We start from the raw sequence: 12,263 nt of genomic DNA, 5'->3' as shown, positions 1-12,263 counted from the left end.
CTGATGAAGAGGCCACCCTGGTTCAGGAGTCCCTAGCAGGGGCAGGATAACGCAGGAGTAAATGAAGTTTTTAGCTGAAGACCTCGGTTTCTGAGGGGGGGCAAGGATTTCCATCACCCAGCTGCTTTTAAAAACAAACTCAGCCCAGCCAGTGTGGCTCAGTGGTTGATCATCGACCCAGGAACCAGGAGATCACGGTTAGACTCCTGGTCAGGGCACATGCGCAGGTTGCGGGCTCGATCCCCAGTAGAGGGTATGCAGGAGGCAGCTGATCAATGATTCTCTCTCATCACTGATGTCTCTACCCCCCTCTCCCTCTCTCTGAAATCAATTAGAAAAACATTTTTTAAAAGATAAACAAATAAATTTTTAAAAAATAAACTCACATTTTCAGATAATTCACATCACCAGTTACCTGGCCTAGAAACTTCTAGAACCCCGCGATCTGCTGGAGATCCTTTCTCATTGGCGGAAGGACATACAGTAAAGAGGAGAGACATCTCAACGGCCTCTTTCGGAAAATGGAAGCTCGAAGGCAGGTCTGACAATAGCGCAACAGGACATGTGCATTGTTCGGCAGTTTCTCAAATTAAATAGCCCAGGCCGCCGCCTCTGACAAAAGACTCAGTATTTGAACTGCTAAACTTTATTTTGTAACATTTACACTGACAATTCCTAATCGTGGTGTCTACATGGTTACACGATGAAGCTCCAGAGGACCTGGCTTTGAAATCAGCTGCTGGAGAGCCGCAGGCCTCCCTCAGCCTGAGTCCACCCCGCCCGTGTTCTGCACACAGGGGAGCAGCTGCGGCGGAAACCGCTTTCTTTTGTTCTGCATCTTCATCCAGGAATTTGCAAGGACTTGTCACAAGAGTTTGTTTTCCAAGTTGAATTATGACATCTAACAACTGTTCACATTCTTTATCACAAGAACTGAAGTCAGAAGAGAGACTCTGAAAGCGTCAAAGGGCTCAACTCTCTCTGACAGAATATTACTGTGGACCACGGCAGAGCACCGACTTGCTACACACGACTGAGAACCGAGCGTGGCAGAGCACGTGAATTACAAAGCGACATTACGGGCATGCACGGGGCGGAGCTGCTCCCGCTGCAGGGACGTTTACAAGGCGGTATCAGTCACGCGTACAGGAAATGCACTTGTATGCAAATAAGCGGCAGAAACAACTAACTCGAGACCTGCACAAAAACAAGCTAACGCATGAACTCAAGGTAATACTTTGAGTCTCCAATGTGATGGGTTTGGCCAATGACACTCGAGTACCCATTTCTCAGGGCGTTTTTAAATGAAAAAACAGGAGGTTCGGATTACATCTTTGAGCACATCTTGGGCCTCATCAGGACAGTTTAGAGACCAATGATCTCAGGTAGCCGCTCCCCTCACCCCAGGCCCCCAGACACAGGAGACATGGTATTCTGGTCTATTCAGAAGCCAGAAATTGACAGCCAGGTTTTTAGACTATTTTCCCTTTTACTACAACGTGAGAAGTGTCTTCAGCCTCAAAGGTGTTGAGTTTGGTGGCGTTAGATGGACTCAGGGCAGGGAAGCCGGGACAGCCCGAGTCCCTCCCTACCAATCACCCCTCTTCCCTGCGGGTTCCTGACAGGGTTTCATCCCAAGGGCCATTTTTACTAACACAAATTAAAACTCAAAGACTTCAGGGCCATTCTTTTTCCCCAAAACTAAGTCTTGGGACCTGACCACCCTCGGGTCAGATAACTGGAGGATGGAAGTTGAAGGCTGGGAGGAGCAAGGAAGGTGGGTCTGCATCAGAGATCCTGGCTTCACTTACCCGCCATCAAAGCTCAGAGAAGGCGAAGGGAGAGAAGGTGGCGGGAGAGCGCCAGGCCCTGTAGAGGTCAGCCGACCACTCAGAAGAAGCAGGGAAGGGGAGAAAGGTCACACATGGATAAGCATAACGGTGACCTTGCCATGTGTCAAGGTGAATATTCTAGAATCTTCCCAATCTGCTTATTGGCTCAACAACCTTGAAGGTGAGCCTAGAGGAGATGGGAAAGTGGGCCTGGCAGAGAAAAAAGCTTAGGGTTTCAGATACCTCCCTCCCTTCTTCTTCCCACCTAAGATCTCAGGTGCATTTACTTCTGAGAACTGATTTCTACCAAGTGGGCCAAAAGTCCTGGTTCATCCAGTAACGAGAGAAAGCTTTGGTCCCAACTTGGAACCTCTTCCTTGGTCTTCTTTCAGCTCTGAGGTCCCATCTCAAAGTTTCCTGGGTTCTGCGGATAAATTACAACAGAGTCAAAGCAGGGAGAGGTGTCAAATGAAATTTTTTTTTTTTTTACTTTCTGGGGCTTTCTAGTCCTTGAACATTTCGAACCCCCTCTCTCCCCCCCCACCAGGCCTCCAGAACACTCCACCTCAAAGCCACCTGCCCTAGCAAACACTATAACCCCAAACCATTCATCTCTATGGAGGGAGGTGGTCAGATGGAGCAGCAGAACAACCTGAGAATACCACGGGGATACTCACCAAGAGAAGATGGCTGGGGGGTGGGGGTTGCTTTGCCACCTCCTGCCCCCACAGCACCCCCATGTTGACCTTCAGAGGCTCCGAGGAGGGAGGTCAGGGCTTTTGCCCTCTAAAGCCTCAACTGGTGTGTCGCCCACCGTCTCCACCGCACTGGGGTCCTCCTTGGGCTCATCAGCCCCCACCTGCCACTGCTGCTCCTCCCCCCTCACCTGCTGGTAGACACAACCCAAATGACTCCCGCGGTCACACTCACCTGGAGCAGGGCCTTCTGGTTTGGCCTGTGTGCCCTGTGGCGCTGAGGCAGGTGACTCCGCGCGCTGTGAGCCTCCAAGGGCCCTCTGGCCTGACGTACCCCGTCGCAGGCCCGGCCCTTTCTTTGGAATCGATGGCTTCTTCTTGGCTCTTTCCACATCGACAAGGACGTAAGAGACGGGGCCCAAGCTCACCTTCTTCTTCTTCCTCCTCCTCACGCAGCCCGGGCTCTTTGCCGCCGCCCAGCCCATGGCCTTCTTCTTTGGCGGTTCCTCGGGCCCATCGTCCTGGTCTGACGCAGAGGCAACTTCGGGGCCCGCAGCTTCTGCCCGGGCACCCTGGGGGGCGTGTCGGGGAGCCTTCCAGGGGCATTTCTCCGCAGGCTTCTCCCCAGCCGCCGCCTCCTGCTTCACGCCGGGCTTTCTGCTGCTCCTGGGATATTCGGGGCCTTCCCCGTTGTCCCCATCCTCAGCCTCAGGGCCCTCGGAGGAGGCCGGGCTGTGGGCATGGCGGCCTTTGGGTTTCTTCCAGGGCGCCGGCTCCTGCCTGGGGCTTTTCTTCTGCTTCCTTCTCCTGGAGCGAGTCTTGGCTCTAGCCTTACGAACCAAAGGTTCGGGAGGGTCGCCTTCATCTTCCACGTCATCCCAGCTGCCTGGGCTCCCCCTCGTCAGGACAGAGCACGCCCTGGCAGCCCTGCCCGGCTCCGTCTGGCCCTTCCTCCCGGCGGCTGACGCTGCCATGGCCAGGGCGTAGGCCTCCGCGGCCTCCTGGGCCCTGGCTTCCTCCTGGCTGCGGAGCTCTGAGTCCAGGTGGACGATGACTTGCATCACGGTCCCCAGGAGCGCCCCCAAAGCTTCTACCCAGTTCCCCGGAGGCGGGTTCTGGTTCCGGTTCCGGGGCGCGGGGGCGTCGTTGAGATGGAGCAGGCGGACCACGTCCTCCCAGGTGCGCCCCTCGGCATCCAGGAACTCGTTCAGGTTCTTTAAAAACTCGGCATCCTGGGTGGGGTTCCTGCAGACCACCCTCCAGGCACCTCCTCTTCCCGGAAACTCCCGGGGAACGGCCCTCAGGCTCACCCCCTCGCCCACCTGGAGGAGGGCGGCTTTGGCGTTCTCCTCCCTCACAAAGATCCTGTTGAGCACGCGGTACGGGCCCAGCGGGGAGAGGACCCTGCTCAGGGTCCCCTCCATCTCCTCCGGGCCGCAGTCCTGCGGGATGCCCGTGACCAGGAGGGCCCGGTGGATGTCCACGTCCATCCCGCGGCACCAGTCCTCCAAGAGGGTCATCGTCATGGTCGCAACCACCTGCGAGCTCTAAGCCCGCGTGCAGTGAAGAGTCCGCCGCCGGGTGGGGTCCCCGGGAACGAACCCTGCACGGAGACAAGAAGGGGAGGTCGGATTCCCGGGCTCAAAGGTCTCAGCGGCCCCTCCGCGGCCGGCCCGCAGGCCTCGCGCTTCCCCGGGGCCTCCTCCTCCCACACCGGCCCGGGTGCTCACACGTGTCCCGGGATCCGCCCAAAACCGCGCCGGCCTGGCCCGCCGCCCGCCGGCAGGGACCGGGCTCTCCGCCCCGATGGCTCCGCAGGGCCCAGGAGACGAAGCCGCTTGCCGGGCGCCGCCTCAGACCACCGCCCGCGGCGCCCCGGAGCGGAAGGGGAGGGGGAGCCGGCGTCGGTCCTCGCTCCGGCCCCCGCGGGTCACGCGACGTCCCGGCCGGATCCCCGCGGCTGCGCGGAGAAGACCCCGGCGTCGCAGCGCGCGCTTGCGCACTGGCTCCCGCGCAGCCCGCACGGCCGCGCAGCGCAGCGAACGCGGTCTCCATGGCAACCGTCCGACGCCCGGCTCGCGCGCGAGGGCACAGCCGTTGGGCCTGGGGAGCCCGGCGCGGTTCAGCGGGTCTGTGCGCTCTCGGGTTGCCCCTCCCGCCCGCTCTGCGCACCCTCCTCCACTCGGGGTGAGCCCCGGGGACGCGGTGCGGGACGCCGACCAGCCCTCCCGCCCTCTGCCTTCCTGCGGGGTCCAGTCGGCGTGACCCCTGGGAGACACCGGAAATCAGACGGCGAAGGAGAGCGCGGCCTGAGCCCCCCTGCGCTCCTCTAACAACAGCCTCAGCTCCTGGCGGAGCCCCCTTCAGCTGCAGTGCCTGAGGCTCCAGAAACTTCCAGAAACGACTTGCTTCCGCCCCCAGCCCGGCCACCCCAAAGCCTGGGGACATCGGCTCGCTTTTCCCTGCAGGTTTCCGCCGCTGGCTGCCCGCAGGCGACAGCTTTGCGAAGAGTCAAACCCTCCGTGACTCCGTTCTGAGCTGCTTCCTGCCAGGCCCGCGCCTAACAGTGCCGCTTCCGAGCTGTGCAGCCTCCACCAGCCTGGCGCTCCTGCCTCGTCTCCACAGGAGGAAGACCAGCAACACCCTTCCCGGCCTGGACGCTGTGAAGATCCGGGGAGACCACACCTGGAAAGGGGCCTGGGTCTCCGGCCCGGGCTGCAGCCAAAACCCGTTCTTTGGGTTCCGTTTTGGGAACGGGCCTCGGCAAGGCCGGAGAGCCTCCCGCCACTCCCACCGCCGTCTCTGCATCCCTGAACGTGGGCTTGATGGACATTTGTGTGATTTTCCAAGTTCCATTACATTTCACGCAAAAAAAGAAAAGAAAAAGAAATGCCATCAAAATGTTAAAGAAACACTTTAGTTATAACCAGAATTTTAAAATCTCACGTTCTTTACATGTTGAAATTCTACGAAGCCGCTGAAGAAGGAATGTGTACCGTTAGGCAGTGGTTTTAAAACAAGGCCATGTTTGTTTGTTTTTTAAATTGATTTCGAAGAGGAAGGGGGAGAGAGAGAGAGACTGAAACATCAACCATGAGAGAGAATCATTGGTCATCAGCTGCCTCCTGCACGCCCCCCACCGGGACCACGCCGGCCACCTGGGCATGCGCCCCGACTGGGAATCCAACCGTGACCTTCTGGTTCATAGGTGGATTCGCAACCACGGAGCCACACCGGCGGGGCCATTTGTGACTCTCCTGTGCTTGAGAAGTGGACATCTCTTTTTTTAAAAAATATATTTTCTTGATTTTTTTGCAGAGAGGAAGGGAGAGGGATAGAGAGAAACATCGATGAGAGAGAAACATCCATCAGCTGCCTCCTGCACACCCCCTACTGGGGATGTGCCCGCAACCAAGGTACATGCCCTTGACCGGAATCGAACCCGGGACCCTTCAGCCCGCAGGCCGACACTCTACCCACTGAGCCACACCGGTTAGGGCGAGAAGTGGGCATCTTGGTCCCCTCCTCTCGAATCTGAGCGGACGTGGAACTGCTGTAACCAATAGGGAGGGGGCAGAAGGGAAAGGACCGAACCAAGAGCGTCTTGCGGAAGGAGCTCTGTGGTGGTAAGGCGAGGCCGTCCAAAACCACGCCACTTCCTCCTCGTTCATTGGGACACACTCATTCTTGGATCCGTGAGCTTCCAAGGGAGAAGCTCAGCGGTGCCCTGGCGCCCTGCTGTGGGGAAGCCCAAGCCGCCTGCCTGTGATCCAGCCCGTAGCTCCCAGCTGAGCCCAGGCACCAGAGATGTGATTAAAGAAACGTCTAGACCAGGGGTCCTCAAACTACGGCCCGCGGGCCACATGCAAATACAAATACTGTATTTGTTCCCTTTTGTTTTTTTACTTCAAAGTAAGATATGTGCAGTGTGCATAGGAATTTGTTCATAGTTTTGTTTTGTTTTTTTAACTATAATCCGGCCCTCCAACGGTCTGAGGGACAGTGAACTGGCCCCCTGTTTAAAAAGTTTGAGGACCCTGGTCTAGATAATTGTAGCCCCCAACCATGGAGTCACTCTCCACCCGTTTACAGCTTCCTAGTTGGGGCCCAGACACGGTGTAGCAGAAACAACCCATCACTGCTTTACCCTGCGGGAATTCCTGGCCCACAGATCAGAGAGCGTCACAAAACAATTCTTCGCGGCTACATTTGGGATGGCTTATTATGGAGCAGTAGATAACGGGAAGACATCGCAAGTGCAGCAGCAATCGAGGATGATTGGCAAAGCATTTACTACAAAGGAAAACTGAGAACGACCTTCTTAACCCCTGAAGAGATACCCCCAGGCCGCTTTTTCTAGCAGTGCACAAAGTTTCCGTTCATGGATTTTTTTTTTTTTTTCAATGAAGCGGCATCATCACCAGCTCTTCCGACTGGTGAGTTGAAGAGGAGATAAATCTGTTTCAGCCACTTACATTCAGAGGAAGGAAAGCTTGATCGTTTAATGACATGTCCCCAGCAGCAGGGCTAGTCAAATGTCTTGTTCCTTCATCATCCATTTAGTGTCATAAATGGGCAGTGGGGTGGCCAGGGGAGCACGCTAGTAGCTGACTGTGCTATGAAATTTACTCGCGACTACATTTTTTTTAAAATCCTCACCCGAGGATATTTTTCCATTGATTTTTAGAGAGAGGAGGAGAGAGGGAAAGACGGAGAAACATCGATGTGAGAGAAACACATGAATTGGTTGCCGCCCCGACCAGGGCCCAGGCCAGGGAGGAGCCTGCAACCGAGGTACATGCCCTTGACTGGAATCGAACCCAGGACCCTTCAGTCCCCAGGCCAACGCTCTATCCACTGAACCAAACTGGCTAGGGCACGACTACATTTTTTAAAATTGATTTTAGAGAAAGAGGAAGGGAGAGGGAGAGAGAAAAACTTCGATTTGAGAGAGAAACATCAATCAGTTGCCTTTTGTACACACCCCGACCAGGGATCGAGCCCACACCCCGGGTATGTGTCCTGACTGGGAATTGAACCTGTAACCTTTCGGTGCACAGGGAGCTCTGAGCCTGAGCGTGCGGGGTTTTTATCCTGGTTGCTCACATGGGCCTGGAGCACCGACCTGCGTGGCTGCCTTAGTGACTCAGCCTCCAGCCCCTCCAGAGGTCAGACGGTACCCAAGGCCCCCACCGTCAATCCCATTGTTGGTCCAGGATCTCCAGGGGCTTGGAGGTTGTCCAGGAGCCAGTCAAGGGCCAGCCGTGCCTTTGGGATGTGCAGGGTTTGGGTAGCCCCGGCCTGCTGAGGTCACACTTTGCTGCGTGGATGCTTATTATCAGTCAGGGTTCAATCAGAGAAGCAGGTTACTGTACGTTAGGAAGCATTCCAAAATCCGTAAGAGAGAAATACTTAAGAGAGCTTTTAATTATTTGCTAATCCTCACCTGAGAATATGTTTTTATGAATTTGAGAGAGAGAGAGATTGATGTGAGAAACATCGATCAGTTGCCTCCTGGCCGTACCCCGACCAGGGGTCGAACCCATAACCTGGGTGTGTGCCCTGACCAGAATCCAACTCGCAACCTTTTGATGTACGGATGACGCGCCAATCAACTGAGCCACCTGGCCAGGGCTTAAGGGAGCTTTTTAAAACATTTATTTGTTTATACATGAAAAGAATATATAGCTACATACTTATAAACATGCACTTATATGTGTATATGTCTGTATATACATATATATGTTCATATATATGTGTGTGTATATATACGTGTGTGTGTGTGTGTGTGTGTGTGTGTGTGAAGGCAGCCGCCTGTTCCCTCTCCCGTCAAGGATCCACGTGTCTAGCAGCAGATCTAAAAATAGTGCTGCAGCATCCCTGGTAGGAGTAGCTGTGGTGTTTCCATGACAATGAACGGCTTTATGGTTTCCATGACAACACACCCTGCAGCCCCAACCCTTCCACTCATCTCTGCACTTCGGGTTTGGGGCTGACTCTCCATCCTCTTCCTCTCCGCTTTACTTTTGGGTTTTTATCTTGTCTTCCTGCGTGTTTTTTCAATCCTTGAAACTGTTTTCGATTTGTATTTTTCAATTCCTGTGTATTTTATGCGAGAACCCACAGAGGTTCTGTAAATGCTAAGCACAGAGACGGTCTGGGAGTCGGGACTCCCACTCAAATTGCCTGCCTGAGTAAGTGGTACAAACCCACTGGGTGTGTTTTTGGGGTTGTTTTTTTTTTAACATTTTTATTTATTTCAGAGAGGAAAGGGGAGAGGGAAAGAGAGAGAGAGAGATACATCAATGATGAGAGAGAATCATTGATCGGCTGCCTCCTGCACACCCCCTATTGGGGATCAAGCCCGCAACCCAGGCATGTGTCCTTGACCGGAATCGAACCTGGGACCCTTCGGTCCACAAGCTGACGCTCTATCCACTGAGCCACACCGGCTCGGGTGCCCCCGGGTGGTTCTGTGACTCGTTTGGCGCGTTCCATTCCGTTAGTGCTGTGGGGGCTCCTCCTCGCTTCAGCTTCTTCAGTTTGTACTCCCTAAAGGTCCTCTCTCCCGCCCCCCAACCCCCAAATACACTGCTTCCCCCCCCCCCTCTGACCCCAGGTTGCCAACCTCAGCATCTGGTGTGAGCCCACACGTACATTTCTCCGTCTCTATAACCATTTAAAACCACATAGACTATTTTATTTTTATTTATTTATTTTTAGAGGGAGAGTGGGAGGGAGAGGGAGAGACAGAGAGAAAGAAACGTCTATGAGAGAGAGACACATCAATTGGCTGCCTCCTGCATGTGCCCCGACCAGGGCCAGGGATCGAGCCTGCAGCCGAGGCACATGCCCTTGACTGGGGATCAAACACAGGACCCTTCAGTCCGCAGGCCGACGCTCTATCCACTGAGCCAAACTGGCTAGTGCTAGACTATTTTAAATAGCCACACTTTATCTCTTCTTTTAAAAGTGACTGTTAAAATACTCCAGGAAAAAAAAAAAGAGTGTGAGGCTAGATGAAACAAGGCTCACCATGAGTGGATAATTGTTTTAGCTGGAGATCATTGTAATATTCTCTCTCCTTTTGTCTATGTTGTTAAATATTCATAATGAAATTTTTTTAAAGGAAAGAAAGAAAATGCCTTCTGTCTTTGGTGTTTTTTGGTTTTGGTTGTTTGTTTTTTATTGCTAACGTGGCTTACGGAAAGAGTAAAATCCCCACAGGATTTTGTTGTTTGAATCTTAGTTGTTCTCATAAAATATCCCATTCTCTACCTTTTAAAAGGTAAAATTCATATTGTTAACTGGGAAGAAAGAGGCACCCTGTCCATCCATATTTTATTGACATATTTAACCAAATGAATATCCTCTGTGTTCTCTATTTAAATAATTATCCTATAATTTTGGAAAACTGTCATTATTAAACATTTTAGATATATGGAAAAAGGCATGGGCATACCTCATTTTATTGTGTTTCTCAGATACTGCATTTTTTTACAAACTGAAGGTAAGACCCTCCACCAGCAAAAAGATTATGACTTGCTGAAGGCTAGGTGACAGCATTTTTTAGCAATAAAGTATTTTATTTTATTTTTTTAAGTTTTATTGCTTAAAGTATTACAAAGGGTATTACATATGTGTCCTTTTTTTCCCCCCGCCCTTGACAATCCCCCAGCAATAAAGTATTTTATTTTTTTTATTTTTTTTTTAAATATATTTTATTGATTTTTTACAGAGAGGAAGGGAGAGAGATAGAGAGTTAGAAACATCGATGAGAGAGAAACATCGATCAGCTGCCTCCTGCACATCTCCTACTGGGGATATGCTTGCAACCCAGGTACATGCCCTTGACTGGAATCGAACCTGGGACCTTTCAGTCCGCAGGCCGGCGCTCTATCCACTGAGCCAAACCGGTTACGGCAAGTATTTTAAATTAATGTATATAAACATTGTTTTTTTAGACATAGTACCATTGCACACTTACTAGATAACAGTATAAACATAACTTTTATATGCACTGGGAAACCCAAAAGTCATGTGACTCACTGTATTGTGATATTTGCTTTATTATGTTAGTCTGGAACCAAACCCTCAGTATCTCTAAGGTATCTGTATATATAAAAAGCTAATATACAAAGTGTCCCCTCAGAAGTTCGACCAGGAGACCAGTTTGATCACTCGCTATGACGTGTGCTGACCACCAGGGGGCAGCGCGGAATGAAGGAAGGCCCCAGCCGGCATTCAGAAGGCCCCAATGGGCCCTGATCACTGGCCAGGCCTAGGGACCCTACCCGTGCATGAATTTTGTGCACCAGGCCTCTAATATTACACATTTAAGTCTAGAAGCTGATCAAGAAATGTACAGCTACATTTAACTGGCTTTGAGGGTTTGACTAGTGTCTACATAAAGAGCAATAGACTAAGCATCTGTGTGTCAGTTTACCTTCCCACCCCACCCCCAGCTTAAAAAGTGAAGCATTGCCCTGGCCGGTGTGGCTCAGTGGATAGAGTGTCGGCCTGCAGACTGAAGGGTTCCGGGTTCAATTCAGGTCAAGGGCACATGCCTGGGTTGCAGGCTCAATCCCCAGTAGGGGGCGTGCAGGAGGCAGCCGATCAATGATTCTCTCTCATCATTGATGTTTCTAACTCTCCCTCTCCCTTCCTCTCCGAAATCAAGAAAAATATGTTTAAAAAAATAAAAATAAAAAGTGAAGCGTTTTCCTGTTCATTTAGGTCTTTTCCAGCTCTTATCTCCCATGGTTTTCACGGGATGTTTGCACTTGCTGTTCTCTGTGCCCTTTGCATCGTTTCCTCCTTATCTCTCGGGCTTTGGTCCAAATGTCACCTCCTCTAAGAAGCGTTACCAGCCCCCACCTATGTAAGCAAGCCGTTCCCCTTCACAAAAGTCACCATCGCGTCACATTGGTGTATTAACGTGCCCATTAGCATTCGCTGCACAACAGACAGCCCCCAAACCACGTGGTTGAAAGATAGTGCTCACAGGATCTGAAGTTGTCTTCCCACGACAGTGGAAGCCCCCCAAGGTCGGCACCTTCTCTGTTTTGCTCACCATCACATCCCCAGAACCTAGACAGTGTTTGCCGCACAGAGACGTGGGATAATTATTTGTTGAATGAATCAGTGAATGTACCTCCTGCCTGACCTGGGCTGGAAATGGAGAAGGCCACTGGGACAACCACTGTAACTCTAACTAGAGCCAGAGAGAGAGACACTGAGGAGGAGGAGGAGGGGGAGGAGGGAAAAAGAAGGTTGTTTCTGTCGGCAGCGCTGGGAAGGAAGCCAGAACAAAGGCCCCCTTGTCCGTCAGTGCACACAGTCAACAGTAACCGCCACAGGAGAAACTCCCGCCCACCCCCTGCCTCGAGGGAGGTTCCCCAACACTCAGTGAGGCGTCACTCCGGGCGGCCGTAGTCCTGTGGGTGGCCATTCCAGGGAGACGTTCCAACCTGAGCTCTCCGCTTCCTCTCTCAGCTCAGGTCCCTCTAGTCAAGTCAACATTGGAGTATTCACAGCTCACGTCCCCTTCTCCATGCCCCCACCCTCACCCCACACAGACATTTCAAAAACCTCCATTGCTTGTATCAAGCCTTACCACAAACATGTATATTTTAGCTTGGCCAGCTTTCCCAGCGGATCCTTGAGAGGAAGGCAGAGGGAGATAGAAATACATATATATATACATGCTATGACACACGCTAACCACCAGGGGACA

General features: G+C 52.5%; 1 protein-coding gene across 1 annotated transcript; it reads right to left on the bottom strand.

Moving 5' to 3' along the window:
* Positions 1–630: 630 nt before the first annotated feature.
* On the bottom strand, positions 631–4,514 carry LOC118652820 (paraneoplastic antigen-like protein 8A). The gene is made up of 3 exons (XM_036302974.1): positions 4,258–4,514; positions 2,763–4,130; positions 631–2,256 (listed from the first exon to the last, which is right to left on the bottom strand). Exons 2-3 carry the CDS (start codon positions 4,051–4,053, stop codon positions 2,240–2,242), a joined length of 1,308 nt encoding a protein of 435 aa, XP_036158867.1. The 5' UTR covers positions 4,054–4,130; positions 4,258–4,514; the 3' UTR covers positions 631–2,239.
* Between the last annotated feature and the right edge of the window lie 7,749 nt (positions 4,515–12,263).

Source organism: Myotis myotis, unplaced genomic scaffold (genome assembly GCF_014108235.1).
Source record: "Myotis myotis isolate mMyoMyo1 unplaced genomic scaffold, mMyoMyo1.p scaffold_m19_p_34, whole genome shotgun sequence".
In the NCBI taxonomy this organism is placed as follows: Eukaryota; Metazoa; Chordata; class Mammalia; order Chiroptera; family Vespertilionidae; genus Myotis; species Myotis myotis.
This window is presented reverse-complemented; position numbering and strand designations above follow the sequence as displayed.

Excerpts from the sequence above, each read along its gene's own strand:
- LOC118652820 (XM_036302974.1), bottom strand. The coding sequence starts at position 4,053 with ATGACGATGACCCTCTTGGAGGACTGGTGCCGCGGGATGGACGTGGAC.